The 24,996-nt window shown below is 48.3% G+C and overlaps 1 protein-coding gene across 1 annotated transcript; it reads right to left on the bottom strand.

Moving 5' to 3' along the window:
* Window positions 1–2,073: 2,073 nt before the first annotated feature.
* Window positions 2,074–23,818, bottom strand: CHPF (chondroitin polymerizing factor). The gene is made up of 4 exons (XM_081878650.1): window positions 22,354–23,818; window positions 9,127–9,691; window positions 8,485–8,667; window positions 2,074–4,374 (listed from the first exon to the last, which is right to left on the bottom strand). Exons 1-4 carry the CDS (start codon window positions 22,656–22,658, stop codon window positions 3,109–3,111), a joined length of 2,319 nt encoding a protein of 772 aa, XP_081734776.1. The 5' UTR covers window positions 22,659–23,818; the 3' UTR covers window positions 2,074–3,108.
* Window positions 23,819–24,996: the final 1,178 nt, after the last annotated feature.

Genomic DNA, 24,996 nt, shown 5'->3' with positions numbered 1-24,996 from the left:
ACATACTGTGTGAATCTTTACAGAAAGACATTCTGAAGTCATCTTCTCCCTTCCTTGATAGCATTTTATTTCTTACCTTCAACAATGGTGCTCTTGATTTCTTCTCTTTCCTGCGTTGCATCCATCAGCCTCCAGAGTGTAACATATCATTTTGACATTTTCTGGTATCTTTCCTATGGCTCTGATTACTGATTTGTATCCTGTAAAAACACACACTGCATTTTTTTGTTCCCAATTTGTAATCACAATAATAAAAAGGCTGTTCTTACGTGTGTGGAACTAGTATGAATATACAGCGAACTGACTGGCCATGTGGTCCAAGAGCAAAAAGAATAGCATTGATTTATATTTCACTTGCCATTTTTCTCCTGGTGCAGCACAATCGCATATTACATGCATTTAACTTATGTGATATCAACTATAGGCAGTTGAATTCCCACAAGTTATAAGCGGAGTTGGTGAGTGGAGAGGGCCTTGCTTGAGAAGCAACAGTGAGCTTAAAAAGCTCACTGCACTACATTTTTCTGGAGGAAAATTTAAACTCCCTACTTTTGTTTCCTGAGCAAAGCTCCCACAAGATCTCACAGGAACTTGGGCAGCCCCAAAAGACCTTGTGAGAGCATCCTGGGTCTGCTGGCGCTCGCACAGGGGTTCAGTTCTAAGGGTTTGGGTATTACGCAATTTTGCATATACACATAACCCTTGGAATTGAACTCTGCATAAGATACAATCATACTGTATTATGTGCTGTCCCACCCACCCCAGACCACATTTTCTTTTGAGCTGTAAACATGTGGCCTGGCCTGCCCCTCAGCATCAAGAAAGATTTACATTTCTTTTAAACGAAACAGAACACCGACTGCTTAGGTGTTCACAAACATGGGCCATCACAGAAAACACTCACAAAATGTAAGTAAGGATCGGATGCTATTTCATCAGAAGGTCAGAAACTGTTTGCTCTCAGGGTGAAAAGGATCGCTCTGTTAAGGGGTTTCTGCATCATTTCTTTACACGACTTATATGCCAACACTCACCATTCATGGTTGGAGAAAACTGACCCGAATCTGACCCACTTTTTTATCTGGGCTGGCTTTTGAGCATGCACAGAAGTGAGAATTTTAATGTTATGATTATTTATGGTGTTAAAATGTTACGCCATTTTAAGTGGCTGGCTTTTTTGAACACCATCTCCTGTCCATTACATGTATGGGGACAATTTGATGGGTGCTGCTCCCACACCCTTCCTTCCATTTTTTTCTATCAACCAAAAGGAAAGGGTGCACTTTTCCCACCAGTTGGTGCTGAAGGCATGTTCACAGAGCAGAAGTACTCTTGCCAAAAAGAAAGAAAGAAAGAAAGAAAGTTAAAAATAAAAACAAAATTTGCCCTTGTAAGTACAGGAAGCAGGAAAGAAAAAGGGAAGGAATGCTTGGCTTCCAAAGAAGGAAGGAAGGAAGGCTGCTCTTTTGTGCAAATTGGCATATCAGAAAACCTGTATTTCAAAAATACCGTTTCTAAAAAAAGGTGTGCATGCACAACTAAACAATCTTTGCCTCCACACCTACAACAGATGTCAGAGTTGCTGATGTATTATTTTTTGCAGCTCTTTTATGCAAATCTCATAGCTAGTATTTTTTTAAAAAAAATACTTGTTTTAAGGTGAATGCACACAGGTAAACATACCAAGGCGCATGCCCACAAAAGATCTCTGGCTCCTGGAACTTACGGTGTGTAGGGTGCACTCACTGCGCGAATTGAAGGACAACACACAGTGCTACTGTATCCCTTCAAGCATCACCCACTAGCATGAATGGGAAACAGACAGGTTTTGGAGGCATACAATTGAAAGCACTCATGTGTGGAGGAAAACACACATGCACATTAGCACCCTAGTGTGGACACAGCTACCTAACTACTTGTATTACATTCCTTGAAATACACATTGCTGCTTTCTTTTCGTCTCCAGGGAATCATAGGTTCCAATACATAGATTAACTTCTATCGATTCCACAATCTCTCTCCATCATACAAACCAGGCATGCATACAGCCTAGAACAGAAAAATCATAACCAAACACTTTATGCTTCGCTCCAGTTTATTAAAATGCAAAACAACATTTTAGTCACCAACCCGCCCCAAATCCAAGTTAAATATAAACCCACTGGAGAGCCAAGCTCCAACTCCTTCTCACACGTGCACACACACAACTGCACCCTTTCTGGGCCTTGCCCTGGTCGCAGCGCCAGGCTGATTGACACAACCCGCTCTGCTGAACAGTTATGGGTCAACCACTCATGGCAGCAAGATTGGCGAAATCTACGTACCTTCAGCCCAGCGGGTGGCAAAAGAGAGGGCAGGCAGCCCCAGAAATACTGTTCATCCCCACCGTGCCAGAGCCAGCCTGGCACCAGGGGGCTGCTTGACTCTCCCAGTGAAAGCACCCACCAGGTCTGTGCCACCCTCTTGCCCCTACCACTCCTAATCTGAGGCTAAAGCAGCCCGAGTCACCGTTTCCAAAAGGAGCAACACTGGACAAAGAGAAAAAAATAACCAACCAGAATCCCTCTGCCCCTCCCACCCACAGAAGATTATCCTGCACCTACACCTGGAGTGTCCATTAAGTTAAGACCCAAACTGCAGCAAGGGGACCAAGCAGTGCTCCTGAGGGGGCAGTTTCTTTCCTTCCTGCCTCTACTGCCCCAGAATCCAGAAACCCCAAGCCAGCCTCCTTGGCTTCAGCCCACCCCACCCTCACACAGAAGCCTCTTCTAAAAGCCCTGGTGCCACCAAGGCAGCAGCCAGATTTTCGAGGCAGAAGTCCCACAGCAGGCCCTGTCTGCCCTTGCTCGGTTGGCACTTGCAGCTGTTAATCCTGCTGCCCGGGGGGAGGACCTGGGCCTGCATGAAGGGAGCAAAGCAAGGCAGAAGTGGGACTGGATCCTGACCACCCACCAATACCCGCTTTTGGTCCACAGGGCAACCTGGACAGCCAAGCAGAACCGCTCCCTTGAGGCCCAGCCTGAACCATCCTGGGCTGCCGTCCTCTGCCGCTATAGGGAAGACGCGCAGGGGGAGAGGGGAGGTGGCAGGCTGGCCCCGGCCCCGGGCTCATGTGCTGTTGCCCTGCTCCTGTTCAAAGAGCACCATGGCCAGCTGCGCCCGGGAGCCCAGGCCCTCCAGGCTGCTCTGCACACAGCGGTGGTACTGCTCCTCGCTCAGGCGCGGGTTGCAGCCGTGCGGCCGGTAGCGCTGCAGGAGGGCCGGCTCCACCGCCCGGAAGACATGCAGGTTGGAGTACTTGACAAACAGGTCGTAGATGTCCAGCGTCTCCAGGATGTCCTCGTTGTCCTGGGCATCGGCAGCCATGCGCGTGCGTGCCGCCATGTAGTCGGCGTTGTAGAAGCAGGCTTCGCTGAAGGCGTCACGGTCAAAGTGGCCGGCATCCCGCACCAAGTCCAGGCCGGACAGAGGCGGGGGCTGGTTGTGGAAGGCAATGGTGGGGTTGTAGCCCTGAAAGTGGATGGGGAAGAAGACCTGCCAGCTGTTGATGGTGTTCATGCGGCAGCGGTTGAGGAACTCGGCCGTGACCTCAGTGCCCACACCAGCCACGAAGAAGAGCGTGTCCACGGGGTGCTTCTTGGAAATGATGTCCATCACCTTGATCTGGGAGGGAGCATCTGTCTTGACACTGATCCAGGGGATCTTCACCTGCGCATAGCGCCGCTCGTACTCCGCAATGCGCGCCTTCACTGCCCGGAAGACGTCATTCTGGGCCACTTGCTGAGCCTCAAAGGGGTCGTAGATGAAGAGGAAGGTCAGCACGGCGTTCTCTGCATTCTCAAAGGCGGCCGCAGCATAGACCTCCAGGAAGTGTGCGGCATAGTCTCGCTCCGGGGCTGTCAGGGGCAGGATGACGTTGACCCGGCTGGCCTCTGTCACGTAGGGCATTGGGATGATCTCCACCTCGCTGAGAGGGCGCAGCAGGTGCACCCGCTTGGCCAGCGACCGGCTGTGCCCCTTCTGGGTCACCACTTCCAGCTGCAGGTCCAGGGTGTACTCCATGCCTCGGGTCGGGTCAAAGCGGCGGTAGCCGTTCAGCAGCTGCTGCTTCCGGATGTGCAGCACCGGCTGGTACCGGTGGTTTAGCTCTTCCACAGCTGCAGCCACCACGTCGGCCACGTCGGCTGTGTCTGCACCACGCAGCTCGCACTTGGGAGCTCCATCCATGCAAGAGAAAGCTGCCTCTTCTGTGAAGTAATCCCAGCGAAGCACCTCAAAGCGGGTTTTGGGCTGGAAAGGGGGAGCGATGCCAATGGGCCAGGTGGCACTCAGGTCGCCATCTGCAGACAGGCTGCTGGTGTTCTGGATCTCGAGCTGCAAGGAGAGGGTGCAGGCAGAGTCAATGAAGGCTCAGAATTTAGTTTTTCACAACTCCCAGCAGTTCCAAATGAATTAAGAGGCACACACAGAAACACATACACACACTTAAGGCAAACTTTCCCCATGGCTAAGAGCAGCTCCCATATTTACTTGGATATTAATCCGTTCCTTCCTTCCTTCCTTCTTTTTCTCTCTCTCTCTCTCTCTTACACACATCCCTCTACCTTCCAGGTAAATCTTCATTAAGAGGACCTGTGGTTCTCCAGATGTAACTGACTCCAGTTCCCATCATCCCTGAGCACTGGCCACAGTGGCTGTGGCTCATGGGAACTGGAGCTGAACCATAGCTTCCCCATCCCTGCACTACAGTCAGGTCAGGCACATCTCTTTAGGATGCCTGACTAGAAGACACGACTAGGTGTCCATGAACACTTCAAAAAGCTAAGTACTTCCACCCCTCCAATGCTCCCCAAATAGACAAAGCATCCATTACATGCTTGATGACCATTAAGTTTGACCACCCCTCCAGCATAGCTACCCTGGAGCAGAAACCAACAGGGGCACTGCCAGCTAGACCACAAGAAGTGGCGAGCCTGCGACAAACTGCATTGGGGCACCAGACCTATGAGCCCAGATGAACTTCTGCCCAACCCAAAGAGTAGCGCATTAAACAAGAGCAGGATCAGCAAGCAGCAGGGTGTGCCAAGATATACCATCCAGCCACCTGGTGGCAGTGTGGTCCTACGCTATGAGCCCAGCTCTGGGGCTAGCTTACCTGCACTGTTTTGCCCCACAAAGTAAAAAATAAAACAGTATTGTGGTGAAAGATGGGCCACATGGTTCAAAGCAGCCTGTATTTAAGCCAGTCTCCTCACATGCGCCTGTATATCTCACCACACCCAAATACTCAATCCCATTCTTCAACATTTATTACATTTAAATTAGGCCACATTAATTAAATTAACACACTTTCGGTTTATATATTGATCCCTTTAGAAAATTCTCCATAAGCTATTTCCAATTTTATTTCTGGCTTTCAGTCAGGAAATAAAGTGTTGGGTCTGCCTTGCCTAATGTGCCTGCAGTATTGTGTTAACAGTAGAACCTCGGTTTTTGAACATAATCCGTTCCGGAAGACCGTTCAACTTCTGAAACATTCGAAAACCAAGGATCAATGGGCAGTTGGCAAAATCCATTGAAAAATGGAGAAATGCCATTCGACTTCTGAGGCGCATTTGAAAATGGAAGCAATTACTTCTGGGTTTTCGGCATTCAGGTTCCAAATTGTTTGGCTTCCAAGATACTCAAAAACCAAGTTTCCACTGTACTTTCTTATATTTTTGGGTTGAGCTGTTAGTCTTGGGCCATAAATTAACTCTGGGATTCAACAGTCCTGTTATCACGTTGTTTGAATATACTGTTTCAGTGCTGCCATTTTTAGATGCTTTAATTATTGATTGCATTTTTTTCATGTTGTGCACTACCCTGGGCTCTCTTCTGAAGAGGAGAGGTAGAAAAATGAAGTTCAATTAATTAATTAAAATCAGAATAGACATCATGAAGCCCCTAAAGTGGCTGGTAACCACATCACCCCCAAGTCTGCGAGAGCCTTCAACCCAGCTCTCCCCATTGCTAGATGACGATCCAAGTCTAAAGAGGTGGAAAAGGCAGCTCCCCTCAGTTTAGGTCCCAGTCCGTAACAATCAGGAGTTGGTTTGGCAAAGGAAGCAAGTGAATTTTAAATACATGTAATTACAGCTTTTACCACCTTTTAAAATGTTTTCATTGGTTATGGAAAAGGTTTCATTGCCCTTTATTTATTTATTTTTGTGTCCAGATTAATATACTGACATTATTCAAGAAAAGTTCCATTAATTCATAGCAGATTGCAATGGATTAAATATAGTTCGCCTGGTCAAATTATAATTACCCTAATTAATCTCTCTCCATTGTTTATCTCTACTCAGACACCACCTGCTGCTCAAAAAAATGACACCTTATGCTGGTGGGCAATTGAGCAAAACACTTTACATTTGCTTCCTCTCCAGGGAGAGATCTCTGCCCCTCAGGGGCTCCACACTCTCTTCCCCTCCAAGCACGGCATGCTCTCTCTCTGTTACTCCCCCTTCCCCTTTTAAAAAAAGCCCCCAGATACATTTGCTGTGGTTGTCATCAAGTCCTCCAGGATCCATGGGGGAGGGGGTGGGAGAACTGACCGCCATGTCATCCCCCCCCCCAAAATATATGCTTTTTCTTTCTCCCCATTTCTCTCTTTTTTAAAAAAGTTGTTTTAAAATGGATTTTCATTTTTTATTACACACATTACTGCATATTACTTTTATGTCATAGTCCCCAAGTGCCAATTGGCAGGGGCACTATATAAATAAATCACTGTAAAACTTATTATAACCTAAGGCAATAGACTCAAATATTAATTTACAGCAGCGCAAAGAAAAGGAAAATCCAATGTGCAATAGCAATCAATGTAATTTAATGTAGCTCCTGAGCACCTGTATGCATTTTCGGTTCCATATTTTACAATTTTTCAGGTATGTTTTCACACATCTCGATATTCTGCCAATTTTATTACATGAACCAAAAGGCTAATAGCGGAACCTATGAAGGCATCAATAACGCCACCCAGTTCCCGGCTTATAACATGCAGAGTTGCAGCCTATGAGTCAAGGTCCATCGTGGTAGCCAGTGCTGTGCTCAGCAATGAGATTAAGAAGCAGACAGCTGTCTGGACTGGTCTGGCATTTCCCCAAAAGCAAACCTTCACTTTGGAATCTAGGAATTGCCTTTCTTGGCTGACCAAACATGCAAGCTTGCTGCCTAAACTTCCAAACTTACGACTTGGGTTAAGACCTTCATTGAAGGAAACCCACTGCAACAATGCACACTAAGATTCAGCTTAAGGTTATCTGGAATGCACATACAGTGGTACCTCAGTTTAAGAACAGCCCTGTTTATGAACGATTCAGTTTACGAACTCTGCAAAACCGGAAGTAGTGTCCTGGTTTGCAAACTTTACCTCGGTCTAAGAACAGAAGCCGAATGGTGGAAGGGCACCGGCGGTGGGAGGCCTCATTAGGGAAAGTGCATCGCGGTTTAAGAACAGTTTCGGTTTAAGAACGGACTTCTGGAACCAATTAAGTTCTTAAACCAAGGTACCACTGTATATCTATTTTAAAAAACAAACCTATTAACCAAAAATTCTATATATTTTTCAGTTTCACTAGTGCACTCTTTATTTTCCCAGTAAAAAGTGGTAGTTAATAGTTCGGTGAATTGAGGGGTTGGAACTGCAGCTGGAAGAAATGGGTTTGGAATGAGAGAAGCAGTGGGTGGGGAAAAGGTTAAGTGTACATGGAAGCAAGCCAGCACACACACACACACACACACACACACACACACACACACACACACCATCACCACTTCAAATTCAGCCCTGCCCCCTCCCCAGCCAATCTCCAGTGGAGAAGCTACAGCCAGGGGTCAGAGCTCAGCATGTGCTGCCAAAGATGGAGATTTCAGAAACTGCCAACATGAGGGTTGCCACAGTTAAGCCCAAATCCTTGGGGTGGGGGGAGGAAGGGTATAGCTTCAGATTCAAACATCCCCATCAAATGGATTGTCCAACAAAATCCAGAGCGCCCCAGATTCCCCATCTCCGCCCTAGACGACATCAGAAGTGAAATAGGCTCAGTTACTTTCTACAGCTGAGCTACACTGGAGAAAGCCAGTGTGGTGCAGTGGTTAGAGTGTTGGATTAGGGCCTAGGAGACCAAGTTTCAAATCCTCACTCAGCCAGGAAGCTCACTAAGTGATCTTTGGCCAGTCAAAGTCCCTCAACCTAACCTAACTCACAGGGTTGTTGTGCGGATGGAACTGGTAGGGGAAGAGGAGTATATGGCAATCTTGAGCTCCTTGAAGAAAGGTGCAACATAAATGTAAAAATAAAGAAAACATGGCTGACTTTCCTATAGCTGGTAAGCAAATGTAGTGCCACAATGGAAACTGTGACGCATGAGGAGAATGAACAGAGTCCCCCACTCCGCTCAGCCAGTTACAGATCCAGATCCAACGTCCGCCCTGCCTTACCTGTAGCTGCTGGATTTCCTGGTATGTGTGCTCCAGTTCAACACGAGCAAAATGTCTGTGCAGCCGGTACATCTGGACAGGGTCCAGCACAGGGTGAACAGTGAAGGCCGTGTTGAATCGCGGGTCGCTCTCTCTCTCAGGGTCAGTGTTCTTTCCAAGTTCAAAATACTCATAATGCAGGCCCTGGTGGGGAGAAGGAATAAGAGTAGCACATCTGACGGGGAAATCCAGGCTATCCCTGTTAGTACATATAACCATGACATACAACCAGCCGGTATTCCCCTCCAGTTGTAAGGGAACAAAAGCATGTCGGAAGAGGAAGCTCAGCTTTCAACTGGGCTCAAGAATTCATCCTGTAATATTGAGTGTTTGGTTCCTCCCCCTAATCTTTGAAACACATGAACATGTTCATTCCACATTTGCAAGGATATCAGTCCCTTGGCTTAGCAGCACCTACACTGCAACTCCTTGCCCCTTCATATTACACAGGTGCCTCCGCCATATTGTTTTTTGTACCAATAACATTTCTGTATATTGTATGTAAACCGCTTAGAGTTTTTTTATGATTCAGTAGTATATACAAAATAAGTTAAATAAATGAACACAGGAGAGGGACACTACAGTGCAGCTGGCCCTCCTTACCTCACGCTCTGCCACACAATCTACACCAGTGTAGTCGATGATGCAGCGCCCCAGCCACTCATCGGGATGGGCGCTCAGGATGTCGTTCCGGCAGCTTTCCAGGTGAGGCTGCAACCGCAGGAGAAGGGCCCGGGAAAGCAGGTAGCCGAAGCCGCCATAGCAGTAGCGCCCTTGCGTGTCCCCACCAATGAACTCCTCTGGCCGGCCCATGTAGAGCAGAGTGTCGATGCTGAGGTGAGAGGCCAAGTGGTTCACACGGTGGGCCTCGGTGTAGGTGTCGTCCTGCACCAGGAAAACCCAGTCGAAGTCAGCCACGTAATGGTCCAGCACATACTTGACAGTCTGGTACATGTTCCAGATGGGCCTCTCGTCGCCGTGCGTCACCACCGTCATGCCGTGAGGGACCTTGCGCCCCCGGGTGCCCGTGAAGTAGACCAATCGCTCCAGCCGGTGTCCCAAGGTGCGGTTCACCGCCACTGCGAGGGAGTGCAGTGTGTTCTTCGAGGTCAGCACGCCCACAAAGAGGCGCTGGCGCATGCCCAACTCCGTGCTGATGTATCGGGTCCTTTGGGGGAATGGAAAGGGCAGGCAGAAAGAGAGAAGGTGAGGAAGTGAAGGAGGGGAAGAGGAGGAGCTGCTTCCATGTGGTGCAATCCCATGCAGCTGCTGGGTGTCTGCAGATGTGAGAATGCAAGTGTTGCATGACTGGGCCTCATGGCATAAGCCTTCACTTAGCCGGGAATGAAATTTACAAAGGGGTGGGAATGGCCCATGAGGTTCCACGCAAAAAAACCCTACAGCAACGTGGGACTACAACACAAAAAAAGTGGCTGGCATGCACACGGACAAGGGTGTATGTGCCTTAATCTGTAATCAAAATGGCATCTTAAGTGATACATTTGTCCACACTGCTCTTTTGCTACCTTTACCTCTCCAATCCCTCTCTGCTTTCTCTCGCCACTGTCATAGTTTAGCTTGCAAGGTACACCCCCAGAGTGAAGGAATTGGTCCTCTCTTTTTTTGGCCTGTGCTACCCTGTAAAGCCTGTTGTCTTTGTCCATGGAGTTTTCTTGGCAGGGATACTGGAGTGGCTTGCCAGTTCCTGCTCCAGGTGGATCACGTTTGGTCAAAACTCTCCACTATGACCTGTCCGTCTTGGAACAGACGAAATTAAATGATGCCTGCTTCTTGGGAGAAAAGCAATGACAAACCTAGACAGCATCTTAAAAAGCAGAGACATCACCTTGCCGACAAAGGTCCATATAGTTAAAGCTATGGTTTTCCCAGTAGTGATGTATGGAAGTGAGAGCTGGACCATAAAGAAGGCTGATCGCCGAAGAATTGATGCTTTTGAATTATGGTGCTGGAGGAGACTCTTGAGAATCCCATGGACTGCAAGAAGATCAAAACTATCTATTCTTAAGGAAATCTGCCCTGAGTGCTCACTGGAAGAACAGATCCTGAAGCTGAGGCTCCAATACTTTGGCCACCTCATGAGAAGAGAAGACTCCCAAGAAAAGACCCTGATGTTGGGAAAGATGGAGGGCACAAGGAGAAGGGGACGACAGAGGACGAGATGGTTGGACAGTGTTGTCGAAGCTACCAGCATGAGTTTGACCAAACTGCGGGAGGCAGTGGAAGACAGGAGTGCCTGACGTGCTCTGGTCCATGGGGTCATGAAGAGTCGTACACGACTAAACAACAATACCCTGTAAAGCACCATGTACGTTACTGTTATTACATAAATAACAGCAGCCCTGTATATTCTGTAAGTGTACTACAGATCCTCAGGTATGTCCAGCATTTACAAATGCTCAAGTCCCATTTGTTTCAGTGAGCACCTCTATTAGAACCATACAGGAAAAAAACAGATTACCATTTCTGCTTCAGAATACTGTGCCAAGGGCTTATTAATAGAGCTGTGCTGTCCCTAATGCACCCAAAATGCTGAGACATAAAGAGTAGAGGGAATGCACAAAAAATTAAAATTCCTAGTCCTTTCCAAGATACCCTGGGGTCTTAAGTGAGTTGCTAAATCAACAGGACACCACATTTGGGAAACCTGTGGATGTCCATTTCACACACACACCCCGGGTGGGGGGGGCACATACCGGGACAGGGGTAGCACCAGGGACGGGGGTAGATCAGCTGTTAAGCCCATCATTAATCCAAGCATAGCTAGCAGTAACCTGGCGATGGATTAGGACCCAGCATTCGGTCAAGGGCAAGATGAGCTAACTCATATCATTGAGGATGCCAGATCTTTCACAGACATCAACATCAGGGCAACCACAGCCAGGGCTGTCTTAAGCATATGCAAAGATCCACCCAGCGCCCCCCCCCCGGCTGCCCAGAGTTGTTGAGCTTTTTTTAGGGGGGAACCCCAAAGTTATTAACCTTTTTTTAGGGCTGGCCAGTGAGGTGCGCACACAGCAGGGCTGGCCTGGCCGGCCATCTCAGCAACAACAGAGTAGCCCGAGGAGATGGTGGCGGCAGCAGAGCAAGGCCAGGACCAAGAGCCGGGGGGGGGCAAGCAGAGCCCAGTGCAACAACAGTTGAACCCGAGGAGGAGGCACTCCGACGGCCTCTGCTCCGCTCGCCAGTGGCTGTCGGCTCTTCCCGGACTCCAAATCTCGGCCCCAGACTCTTGGCCTGGCGCCCCTGAGAGCCCTAGCACCTATATGTAAGACGGCCCTGACTATAGCAATAACCAAGAATGTGTTCTGCAACTTCTGTAAGAAACTCAGACTCTCACACAAAGCAACAGAGGATCCCAGAGTGCAACCTCATTGCCTCTGAAATCATTTCCGCATTATTCTCTAGCATGAGGCTCAGGTTCAGCATCTTTCTGCATTGTTCTTTCCACTAAAGGAGATCTGAACTGGTTCCCCAGCTCAGAAACCAAGTTTCCATGAAGGCTGAGGGGGTACCACCACCATATATCTGAGTGCAACCCCTACGATCGACAGATTCCTTGCATCTCTTAAAATATTGACTCTCACTAAGAGAGCAAGAAGAATGTATATTTAAAGAAGAGTAGAAAATATTTATTTAATATATGGAAAATAATTGTACACAGCTGAAAACGCTGTCAGCATTAATATAAATTCAACAGAGTAAACAATATTTGATTGATGTAAAAAGTGGAAAATTGGATTTGAATGGTTATAATAAAATATGCAGGAACGTATGATATGTAAGATGAACCATGGAAGGAGAAGAAGAGAAGTCATTGGATATTTTAACGTTTGTAAAATGTTTATTTTGAAATGTAGAAAAATGAAAACTATATATATATATATACACACACACACACACACACACACACACACACACACGTGCCATTTTAGACATGCTGCAACTGAAGCCAACCTGCAAGACACCCAGATGGACAAATTAGCAAAATGCTAGAGAGGGTAGCCATGGCTGAGCAGATCTCACTTGGCCGAGTCCTCAGCTTCCATGCTAGACGGCCCCCTAAGGAGCTAATCATAATCCCCAACTGAGTAGCAAGAGGAAGGAGCAATAGTGTAAGGCTCAAGAGTGTGAAGAGAAGGGGAGGGTGTCAAGACTAGAATCCAAACGCCTAGGGAATTTAGCTTCCCACCATAATTTGACTGCTGCAATTGTGAATCTGGAGGGGGCGGAAAGACTCTGACATCTCCCAGTTAGGTAGGGGCTGCGATAAGAAAATGGGGAGGGGGGTATCTTGCTCCCTGTGACATTACAGTTGGTGTTAGGATGCAGGTGGCCTGTCTCTTACAATAAGTTTCAGGTTTTAATTATTCAAATGCAGCAGGAAACCATTCCTTCCTTCCTTCCTTCCCACCCACCCACCCCCATTCCACTCACACAGTGGGCTCATTCAGCCCCTCCGCTTCCTGCCCATCCCACCCACCCACCCTCACTCACTCCTGGGGACAACACAGCTCATTCAGTCCCTCGTCCCTGGGCCCCCAACCCCTAGCATTGATCTCACCAGTTTTTGAGTTGAGGGCACGCAGGAGAAAGGAAGAGATGGTAATCCTGGTGCCAGGGATCAGAGGGGGAGAAACAAAGCAGAGTTTCTCCCTGCCCCCCCCCACATCATGACTGGGAAGGGGGTGGGGAACAGGGATGAGGGGTGCTCATGGGGCTCACTTAGACAAGCAATACTCCCAAGGCTGGGAAGGTGAGAAATAAAGGGGCCAACACACTCGGCAGAGAGAGGCAGGCAAGGAAGGAGTGGTGGTGGGAGAGAAAGATCTGGCACAGAGATGCTGAGGATAAAGGCTTGACATAGTTAAACCTTGTAAGGAACAGGACAATTCCCTGAAAAGGAGGGAGGGAGGGAGGGAGGGAATGCAGAGAGATAATAAAGGCAAGGCAGTCTTTTGAACTGCCAGCAGGCAGTATTAACCACCAGTAACCCCAGCAAACACAGACAGGCACATGCACACACTGAGAGTGGGAAGGAGCAGATGTCACTATAAATTGTCGGAATAAATGACACTCTTGACTAAAAAGAGCAATGAACTGGGCAACCAGCAAACAGAATGTGTGACTATAGGAGCAGCAAGTCTCCTGATTCCCTTTCCTGGAAACACACAAACACATGCACACACACACCTCATTTCCATCTCTGGGGAAACAGTGGCCAGGTATGCATGATCAAAGCCTACCTTAAGTAAGCCAAGTTAGGTACAATGTTTGTGCAACTGCACACACCCTCTGAGTGCCCACACTGCTTCTCCCTTTCATGCAAGCAGCGAAACAAACTAGGAAGCTACAGTGAGTCCACCATGATTTAAAGTAGGGCTCTAAATCCTGACTTCTTTGGAAGCCCTTAAACACATTTCCCAAATTGCAAATCCTGGGAAGGCATGGTTAACTGCAGCTTTCTGGCTTGATTCTGCACTTGCACAAAGGGAGAAATGAAGAAACAAATGGCTGCATTTGAGAGCACAAAGCCTGTGTGTATCCTGGCTCATTAAGCTAGGATCTGATATTCTAAAGCAGGCCAGAAACTTTAGAATGTGGTTCTTTGTCGCTGTTAAAGCTCACTATGCCTGTGCCTTTGGGCTCTCTGCACTCCAGACCCAAAGGGAGAAAGTGTTCCCTGCCCACATGGAAATCTCTGCATGGCTCTGATTTCAAGAACTGAGCCTCTATCCTACTGGGTTACACAGAGTTAATGGGGCCACTACAAGACTACAAGACGCAGGTGGCGCTGTGGGTTAAACCACAGAGCCTAGGACTTGCCGATCAGAAGGTTGGCGGTTCGAATCCCTGCGATGGGGTGAGCTCCCGTTGCTCGGTCCCTGCTCCTGCCAACCTAGCAGTTCGAAAGCACGTCAAACTGCAAGTAGATAAATAGGTACCGCTCCGGTGGGAAGGTAAACGGAGTTTCTGTCCACTGCTCTGGTTCGCCAGAAGCGGCTTAGTCATGCTAGCCACATGACCCGGAAGCTGTACACCAGCTCCCTCAGCCAATAAAGCGAGAAGAGCGCCGCAACCCCAAAGTCAGTCACGACTGGACCTAATGGTCAGGGGTCCCTTTACCTTTACAAGACTATACAGGCTGCAGAGACTGCGATTTTTTGTGCCTGGAGAATCACAGGTGGGTGGGTGGAATGGACCTCTTTCCGAGGGATACTTTCTACACTCCATTTTGTGTGCTACAGAACTCAACTATGCTCATAGAAAGCTGCAAGAAGGATGTTCCCAGAATTGGACACTGCTGATCACAGACCATGCAGAATGACCTCAATCTTCCCAGAAGCAAATTCAGATAAGATAAGGAGTGAGGAAAAGAAGCTCCAGCAGCTGAACCAAGAGATAAGAGGCAAAAAGCCCATAATCTAAGGGGGGGGGGGACTGCCATGCTCCCTTAAAAACCTATTCTCCTGACCCTGAACCCACATACTTAAACCATTAGCCTCCTCCTTCATTTCAGCTGTTATTAAATAATAATACTGCAAGATGGCGCTGTGCTTGTTTTGTTTTAAATTGTGTGGATTTGTTATAATCCTGCAAGTTGAGAAAGGCATCCAATAAGTGTTATAAATAATTATTATTCATAGATCACTACCAAGCATTAAGGAGCTGCCCCTCTTGCTTTTCTTTCACCTCTTCTCTGTTCACCAGCACATCCTCCTTGAACCAAATAGGCAAACCGCTTTGGAACTAAAATATCCGCCTAATGAAGTTAAACAACAGATCAACAAAGCCAGACTGATACTCAGAGAGAACTTGCTGCAAGACAGACCCAAAAGAGAAAATAACAGAACACCACTAGTAATCACATACAGCTCCCAAGTTAAAACAGTCCAACACATCATCAGAGATTTACAACCTCTCCTGGACAATGACAGTTCTCTTTCCCAAGCTCTGGGAGGAAGACATTTCATTGCCGACAGACAGCCACCCAATCTTAAACAACTCCTCACCCACAATAATACAGCAAGCAGACTTAACGTGGACACTGGTACCAGAGCCTGTAATAAACCCAGATGCCAACTTTGCTGCCACATACACCCAGACAGCACCATCACTGGACCCAACAACATCAAACATACAATCTCAGGACTATTTAATTGCTCATCTTCTAACATTGTGTTTGCTATCAAATGCCAACAGTGCCCTTCAGCTCTCTATATTGGACAAACAGGCCAAACCCTATGCCAAAAGATAAATGGACATAAATCTGACATCAGGAATCACAAGACAGAGAAACCAGTAGAACACTTCAATCTCCCAGGACATTCTATACAAGATCTCAAAGTAGCTGTCATATTACAAAAGAATTTCAGAAATAGACTGGAAAGAGAAGTTGCTGAATTACAAATTACCAAACTTAAAACCATGGAGAGACCTGGTCTGAACAGGGACAATGGATTCTTATCACATTATACATGATAAAGCTATTTTTGGCCATCTCATCCCTTGCTTTTTCCTGTAAGACCACACCTATCAACCAATCACCCATTCCCACCACCCTTCTGAGTAATACCCCTCCCCACGCTCTCACTATATATAAAGGTCGGGTGACTTCTGTTTCAGTGTATCTGAAGAAGTGTGCATGCACATGAAAGCTCATACCAAGAACAAACTTAGTTGGTCTCTATGGTGCTACTGGACAATTTTTTTATTTTTTAAAATATATTTCTTCTAAATCTTGTGTAGTTCTTTATCTCCTCAACATCTGATGCGAGGGTGTTCCACAGGGAGGGTGCCACTACCAAGAAGGCCCTCTGCCTGGTTCCCTGTAACTTTGCTTTTCACACTGAGGGAACCAGCAGAAGACCCTTGGAGGAGGGTGGAGACACTCCTTCAGGTATACTAGGCCAAGGCCGTTTAGGGCTTTAAAGGTCAGCACCAAAAATTTGAATTGTGCTTGGAAACACACTGGGAGCTAATGAAGACCCTTTAGGACTGGTATTATATAGTCCCAGCCATTCCTGGTCACCAGTCTAGCTGGATTAGTTGTAGTTTCTGAGTCACCTTCAAAGGTAGTCCCACATAGTTCATTGCAGTAGTCCAAGTGGGAGATAACCATAGCATGCACCACACTGGCGAGACAGTCCGTGGGCAGGTTGGGTCTCAGTCAGCATATCAGATGGAGCTGGTAGACAGCTGCCCTGGACACAGAATTGACCTGTGCCTCCATGGACAGCTGCGAGTCCAAAATAACTCCTAGGCTGCGCACCCTGTCCCCCCAAAATAGTACTTCTGTCTTATCAGGATTCAACCTCAATCTGTTAGCTGCCATCTATCCTCCAACCGCCTCCAGACACTCACAGAGGATCTTCAATGGTTCTGATTTAAAGGAGAGGTAGAACTGGGTATCATCCACATACTGGTGAACACCCAGCCCAAACCTCCTGATGATCTCTCCTAGATGTTGAAAAGCATTGAGGAGAATACAGAGCCCTGAGACACCCCACAAGTGGGAGCCCAGGGGTCTGAACACTCATCCCCCAACACCACTTTCTGGACACCACCAAGAAGGAAGGAGTTGAACCACTGCATCACAGTGACCCCAGCTCCGAACTCCTCTAGACGGTCCAGAAGGATGTCATGGTCAATGGTGTCAAAGGCCGCTGAGAACTCCAGCAGAACTAGGAAACAGCTTTTACCTTTGTCCCTAGCCCGCCAGAGATTATCGACCAGCACAACCAAGGCTGTTTCAGTCCCATGATGAGGCTTGAATTCCAATTAGAAGGGATCCAAATGGTCCACATCCTCCAGGCATGCCTGGAGTTGTTCAGCAACCACCCACTCCATCACCTTGCCCAAGAATGGAAAATTTGAGACTGGGCGATAGTTGGCCATATTGGCTGGGTCCAAAGATGTTTTTTAAGAAGCGATTTAATAACCACTTCTTTAAGCAGGTCTGGAAAGACTCCTTTACAGAGAAAGGTATTCACCAGCCCACGGAGCCCATCACCCAGCCCTTCCTGGTTTGCTTTTATGAGCAGGGCAGGCAAGGATCAAGGAGACAGGTGGTCGAATTCACTCGTCCAAGCAGCCTGTCCACATCCTCAGAGGTAACAGACTGGAACTGACCCCATGCAACTTGACTAGACAGGACTCTAGCACTCTCCTGCCCTGGTCCCACCACCATGGTGGAGTCTACCTCTTTCCGAATCTGAGTGACTTGATATGCAAAAAACTTTCCAAAATCACTGCAGGAGATCTTGGGGTCCTCACCAGGCCCTGACAGCAAAGGTGGTTCCATTAGATTGTGAACCACCTGAAAGAGTCTTCTTGTGATGGCCTGGGAATCCGATTCAGAGGCCAAACCGGAGGAACTCCAGCCTGCACAGGAGTCCCCGCCTCCAGGGCCAGCTGAGCTGGGGCAGGGCCTTGACTCTGAGGTACCTGCACCTGTGCTGGATCCTCAGGAGCAGGCACCAGGTGAATCTACTCTGGCTCCGGAGGTGGTTAAGGACTCAGTGCCTACAGGTGAGTCTCCCCCTGGGTCCAGTAGCCCTCCAGCCTCTCCTGAACTGCAGAGGCGAAGGGCAGAGAGGCAAAGGGAACTGGTTTCTCCCAGGAGGAGTGCTTGCCTTAAGGCCAGGAGAGGCGGGTCCCCTGGGGGCCGGGACCGCCCCTGGCCTCAGAGAAGATAAAGGCCAGTCAGCCCGGTCCCAGGTTGCGGGAGCAACGTCATTGAAGAGCTGTTTCGGCCAGCACCCAGTCCGGTTCCCCCAGAGTTCCTGTCCTCGCCCAGCTCCTCACTGTGGACCCTGCTTCGCCCGTGGAGGACTGTCCGACTCTCGACTCAGGTCCTGGACCTCGCCCCACGGTAACCTCCCGCCCCTGGACCAGCACACTCCTGCTGCTGTTTTCTGCAGATACAATAGAGGCGGCGAAGAAGGTCCTCTTCACCATCGCTATCGCCACTTGGTAGGCTCAACGTTGAGCTCTAACCCATGTTTGGTTCGATTCAGAATGAATTTTCTGCCCCCGGCACTCTAGCCGTCTCAGCAATTGTTTCACTGTCCTCGGGAAAACCACAGGGCCATCCGAGCTCCATGCAATCGGAGAGGGTGCTTCAGAGCCAGACAGTCAATGGCCCTGTTTAATTCCACATTCCAGCGGGCCACCAAGAAATCAGCGGAAAGGCCATGGTAATTTATGATAATAAAGAGTGGACACATAGTCCCACAGATACAACTGGCCCTTTGAGGATGACCAAACTGCTGATGCGGCCCCCGATGAATTTGAGTTTGACACCCCTGCCTTACACTATCTTTGTGCCATGTAATCGACCAGGAAGGACATGTCTGAACTTGCTAAGACTCGGTGTTTGAAGCTAATTATCTGTATTTTGTACCCAAGAGCATTCTACCTGTGTTCTCCGTGCTGCAGCATGGAATAATGCATGAATTTGGCATTTGGGTTTTGTTAGTAAAGCTTTTAAACGAGTGTGGTTTGCTCATTGACAGAGCGGTAAAGAGAGGGGCAAGTGCTATAAGCAGATTAAACAGGATATGAAATGGGGTCTAACAACCTATATTCCCATGCTATGCTGCAGCTTAACTCTATGACTGTTTTAAATTTTGCTGGAGGTTCTCCTCCGACGGAGTGTGTGCAAAGTCCTGTGTTTTGAATCCAGGCATCCAGCTGGTTCTTTTATTAATTAACCCACACAAGGGCCACATATCTTATTTTTCTCCCACACATGTAAGTACTCCTTTCTTTTACTATTACAGGAGGAGAGTGCAGAGTCTCCAATACATTTTACACATTGTTTTTTAAAAACACACAGAGAAAATTCATTAGTCAGTGCAACATGTGGTAGATTGTGATGGGAAATGCACTTTCCCAGTGACAAAATACAGCCTTTTGGAGAACTAGAAAAGTCCAGATCCCACCTTTATTCCATGGAATTCAAGGTGGTAGACATATAAATGCAGCACCCCAAAAATAGGAGGACTTTCATAAAGGAAAGTGCCAAAATCACCCAATAAGCTGTACAGAGATCTGCAGTATAACAGCTAAGAGAATGAACTATGAATAAAAAGTCCTTGGTTTAAATCTCACCTCTACAATGAACTTAGGTCATTGCTTTTTGAAAATAGGCCTTGGGCCACTTTCAGGTGGGCCTCAGAACCACAGACTGCTTAGTGCCTCCTCATTTGCCTGTCCAGCCCCCATAACCACAAGCCACAGCCTTTCAGTTGGACCAGTATCAGCACAAGCAATTCCTTTTGCAAGATGAGTAACGGTGACAAAGCAAGAGAGAAGTTCAGGAAGAGTTGGAGGAAAGGAAGTTCTTCCTCTGAAGGAAAAGGGACAGGGGGAGGTGTTATTCAAGGGAAATGAGATAAAAGGTTAATATTTTTTATCAGTGGTAATAGAAAATAATAAACGAACAAATTGAACATAGAAAGGAAGTGGATAGAAAGGAAGTTTAAAGGAGGAAGAAGTGAATGTAAAAAGACAATAGAGGGAGGAAAGAAACTGGTTGGGGGGCAAGGGGTTAAGTTGAGTATGGAAGGAGAATGGATGGTAAAATTACTGGAGATGGGGGTAAAAACCTCTGAAAGGCAGGTAGCGTGAGAAGGGGGGAAATATAAAAGAAAAAGCTTTCTCCACTTTGTCTCTGGATCAACCAAATCTGCCTTAAATGGGGAGGCTGCCAAAATACCTCCAGAGCAAATGCCTGTACTTCACTTGAGGAAAGCTGAAATACCAAACTCCATATCACAAAGAAAATGCTGCAAGGAATGCAGCATTTTCCAAATTTAAGTTAGATATGATGTCAGTAATTGCCAACTAATGCCAAATTCTGCCTATTTGCCACCATTTTGTGCCTGCCCCTGCAACTACACTTGGAAAGCCAGTGTGGTGTAATGGTTAGGGTGCTGGTCTGGAACCTAGGAGACCAGAGTTCGAATCCCCACTCAGCCATGAAGCTCAGTGTGTGATATTGGGCCAATCACTGTCTCTCAGCCTAACCTACCTCACAGAGTTGTTGTGAGAGGAAAATGGGGAGGAAAATAATAATGCAGCCCCCATTGAGCTCCTTGGAGGAAAAGGTAGTATATAAATGTAATAAAAATAATAATGCACCACTATTTTTTGACTGGTGGGCCTCAGCAATTTTCAGCCACTGCATGTAGGTCCTAGGGGTAGAATATGTGAAATCCCCTGCACTAGGTAGCCTTAAGTACTTCATTTATCTCATTCTCTGCCCACCTGCTAAATCAGTAATACTACTGACTTAGCTTAAAAGGTTATAGTAAGGATTACAGAAAGATAAAATAAATGAAATATTTTGAACATCCAAAGCGCTATAAAAATTAAAAATATTATTACGTTTATTAAGGGAGGAGAAACAACTGTGTTGAAAGGTTCTGCAGAAGCCCAAGATATACACTGTTGTTTGATTAAGCCCTCATTCAGCTACCTCTGGAACAGCGATAGCCATCATTGCTTTTCTTTACTCAAGCCCAGTGCTTTTTTCCTAGAAAAATACGGTAGGTTCTGGTACTCACCATGAAGTTGTTACAGTAAGTGCCACACTTTTTAACACCAACAAAAAGAGGTGCAGTCACTGTGTACCCTTGCATACCCCCTGAGAAAAGCACTGCTCAAGCCCATTTCCTTTCAAAGGAAACTATTTGTACCAAAAGACTTCCTGAATAGGAAGAGCACGACCCCAAGCTTTCCTGTGGGATGTCATAAAAAAGGAGGGCAGCAGTCTGAATGACAGAGGCAGAAAGAAGGGGGCTCAGAGAACCATAGCACTCCATGCCCATGATCAGGGATTGGCTCTATTGTACCATGGCCCTCCACAGCTTTTTCATCCAAGGCAGAGTCTTCTCAAAAAGCAAGTTTTAAGCCTTGCAGAATATCTTACGGAGAAGAAAAGGCAAAGGAGTAAACCCTTAGGTTGCTTGGCATCTTGTATGCCTCCTTCCAGCAACTACTGCAGCCAGGTTGGTGTCAAACATATTGCTCTGCTTCCTTTGGACCACATCAGTGAGGCCGAGAGGGGGGTCTTCTTGTCTGGGCAGCCCAGGACCTCCCGTACATACTGCCCAGGCTTGTGCCCCTGGGAGGTCACTTCAGTGATGCCAACACAGTGGTTCGACTTCACCCGTGGAGGTACACCTCTATGTCACTTGAGATAGGATGCCAACAACAAAGCTCTCCCCCAGCCCACAGAGCCCTGAAGACCCTTAACCAATCTCTGACTGGAACCACCACAGGAAACAGCCCATGAATCTGCACGTTTGTTCTGAACATGGGCCCACTATGGATGCGCTTACCACATCTGGATAGGCAGTTAGGTGTTGCACATGGGAGGCATAGATTAAAGTCCCACCTATATCAGGGTTTAACTGTGTGGCCTCGGGCCAGTCACAAGTCCCCAGTCACCTACCTCCATAGGGCTGCTGTGAGGGCGAACACTATACTGATCAAATGTTATACTGGTTTCATTCAGCATTATGAAAAGATTGCTTACATACAAATATTTATGTTCACAGGCCAGCAGCTACATGGAACCACTAACAGGTCACATAATGTGGCATATTCCCATCACACGGCCCCCACAGTATAACAAAGAGGCCGCAAATTACACCTACCTGTGAGCCTCTAAAGTCCACGGGAACCCAAACAGTGGCCAGATTACCTTGTGATTACATTTGAGCCAAAGCCCATTTTCCTGTTCCCTTTTCGCTACACACCCTTTGCTCCCCCAAGCCACCCCATTTCCTCCCCCCCCCATACCTGATAGTTTTCTTGGCAGCCTTGCCCGGGTTGGGAGGCTTGTAGGGCAGGACGCGGGGCTCCCAGCTCTGCTCAGGCTCCGTGCCCATCCCCACAGGGACGGAGTTGGGCTTGCGGGCGGCGTTGCCCTGCCCGCCTTGGTGCTGCTGCTGCTCCATGCCCCCATCTCGCAGGCTGCCCTGGCTGGGGCCGCAGGGCTCCTCCACCCAGGTGACGCTGAGCAGGCTGAGGGTGAAGCCCAGGGACACCCCGACCACCACAGGCCCCACAGGGCGCAGGAGGGACAGCACCAGGGAGAAGCGCATGGCGCCAGTGCGCTGGGGAGAGGCTGGGGCACCTGGGCACAAGCAGGGCAGCGTGGCGGGGGGGGGGGGAGAGAGCTGTCTCGAGTTGAAGGGGACACCGGGAGAAGCGCCTCGGTGGCCAAACAGGGGAAGGGGCTCAAGGGCGTGCCTTTAAACCTCCTGAGGGGAAGGGGGGAAGCTGTGGGGAGTCCTGAGGCCAAGGAGCCCGGGGGCTCTTGCCCACGAAGGTCACCAGGGGGCCTCTCCGGCAGGCCCAGGGGTCATGGGGGTCGGTGGCTCCTGCCAGGAAGGGCCGCTCCGACCAGGCGCCGAAGCAAAGGGGGGGGGAGCGAACCGGGTCCCGGCTTCGGGTCCTGGGAAGGGGGAGGGGCCGCCGCTGCCAAGCAACGGAGGGGGCGGGGCGGCCCAATTCTGGAACACTTGCGGGATCCGGAGCCTTATTGGTCTAGAGCCGCCCCATCCCGTCCCGCGAGGGAGCAGAAGGGCGGAAGGCGCGAGGGGCGGTGGGCAGGGGAGGCGCCGCTCCTGGGTTGTCTCGCAGGAGATCCGCCGCCGGCGCCGTCCGACGTGTCACCCCCGCGCAATCCCCGCCCCCTCCGCTCGACGTCACCGGGCCGGCCGCACTCCCAGCCAATGCCCGCCCGAAGATGCGCGCTCGTCAAAGCCCGCCTTAGGTTTTCTGGACCGTTGATTGAAAGAAGGTGCGGCGAGAGCGGGCGGGGGGTCCGCGGGCCCAGCTGTCCCGCGTGAACCAGGCAAACTTCCGCTGCTGCTGCTTGTGATGATGCTGCAGGGAGGGAACTGTAGCGCAACCCGTTCTCATGCTGCTAGAGGTGGAGGCCTCGCGGGGCTCCCAGACCTCGGAGGGGTGCAGTTTTATGTAGTTTACTTTTTGTTATACCTTGGGAATTTCTAACAATGTTTTGCTTTTATTTTGTGCTTTGAACGCCATTTCTCAGAGCTCAAACTTACAAAAATTGCATACGCTCAAGAGTGTTTGCAAAAGAGACCTGTTGGCTTGGCAACCGTATCAACTGAGCATGCCCAAGCATCACTTGACCAGAAGGATTTGGTGGCAAAATTTGCAAAGGAGTGAGATTTTGATGTGCCTGAGACTGAAACTTTTAAGTGACTTAAAATTTAACACCACTCTTCACAAGATTGTTCAAAATTATTTGTGTGCCAAAACATTTTCTTCTGGTATTTGAGAAAAAACGATGAAACGTTGTTGTATCATTATTGCAATTTAGAATAAATTTAACAGTTTCAAGTTTTGTGTTTTTCATTTTTTCCACAATACATTATCCATTTTTGAAGGTGCAAAATAGCACAGCATAGCACACAAAATCAGGCCCCATGCAAGCAGAAAACTACTGGAGTAGGGAGGCACCTTTTGTGTTAGTTACAGGGGTTGAAGTCTACTGTTGTTGTTGTTTAGTCGTGTCCAACTCTTCGTGACCCCATGGACCAGAGCACGCCAGGCACTCCTGTCTTCCACTGCCTCCCGCAGTTTGGTCAACTCATGTTTGTAGCTTCGAGAACACTGTCCAACCATCTCATCCTCTGTCGTCCCCTTCTCCTTGTGTCCTCCATCTTTCCCAACATCAGGGTCTTTTCCAGGGAGTCTTCTCATCTCATGAGGTGGCCAAAGTATTGGAGCCTCAGCTTCAGGATCTGTCCTTCCAGTGAGCACTCTGGGCTGATTTCCTTAAGAATGGATAGGTTTGATCTTCTTGCAGTCCATGGGACTCTCAAGAGTCTCCTCCAGCACCACAATTCAAAAGCATCAATTCTTCAGCGATCAGCCTTCTTTATGGTCCAGCTCTCACGTCCATACATCAGTACTGGGAAAAACATAGCTTTAACTATATGGACCTTTGTTGGCAAGGTGATGGCTCTGTTTTTTAAGATGCTGTCTAGGTTTGTCATTGCTTTTCTCCCAAGAAGCAGGCATCTTTTAATTTCGTGACTGCTGTCACCATCTGCAGTGATCATGGAACCCAAGAAAGTAAAATCTCTCACTGCCTCCATTTCTTCCCCTTCTATTTGCCAGGAGGTGATGGAGCTTCAGACCATATTTTGCGCTCTCATCTTTCGCCCTCATTAAAAGGTTCTTTAATTCCACCTCACTTTCTGCCATCAAGGTTGCGTCATCTCCATATCTGAGGTTGTTGATATTTCTTCCAGCAATCTGAATTCTGGCTTGGGATTCATCCAATCCAGCCTTTCGCATGATGAATTCTGCATATAAGTTAAATAAGCAGGGAGACAATATACAGTGGTGCCCCGCAAGATGAACGCCTCGCAAGACGGAAAACCCGCTAGACGAAAGGGTTTT

This window comes from Podarcis erhardii (genome assembly GCF_964252035.2).
Source record: "Podarcis erhardii genome assembly, chromosome: 1".
NCBI lineage: Eukaryota > Metazoa > Chordata > Lepidosauria > Squamata > Lacertidae > Podarcis > Podarcis erhardii.
The sequence above is the reverse complement of the archived record's forward strand: the minus strand, read 5'-3'. Positions and strand labels throughout refer to the sequence as shown.

Coding starts and splice junctions, on each gene's coding strand:
- CHPF (XM_081878650.1), bottom strand. CDS start 22,658: ATGCGCTTCTCCCTGGTGCTGTCCCTCCTGCGCCCTGTGGGGCCTGTG. Junction 9,692..22,353: donor GCTGCCAAGAAAACTATCAG/GTATGGGGGGGG, acceptor ATTCCCCCAAAG/GACCCGATACATCAGCACGG. Junction 8,668..9,126: donor ATTGTGTGGCAGAGCGTGAG/GTAAGGAGGGCC, acceptor TCTCCCCACCAG/GGCCTGCATTATGAGTATTT.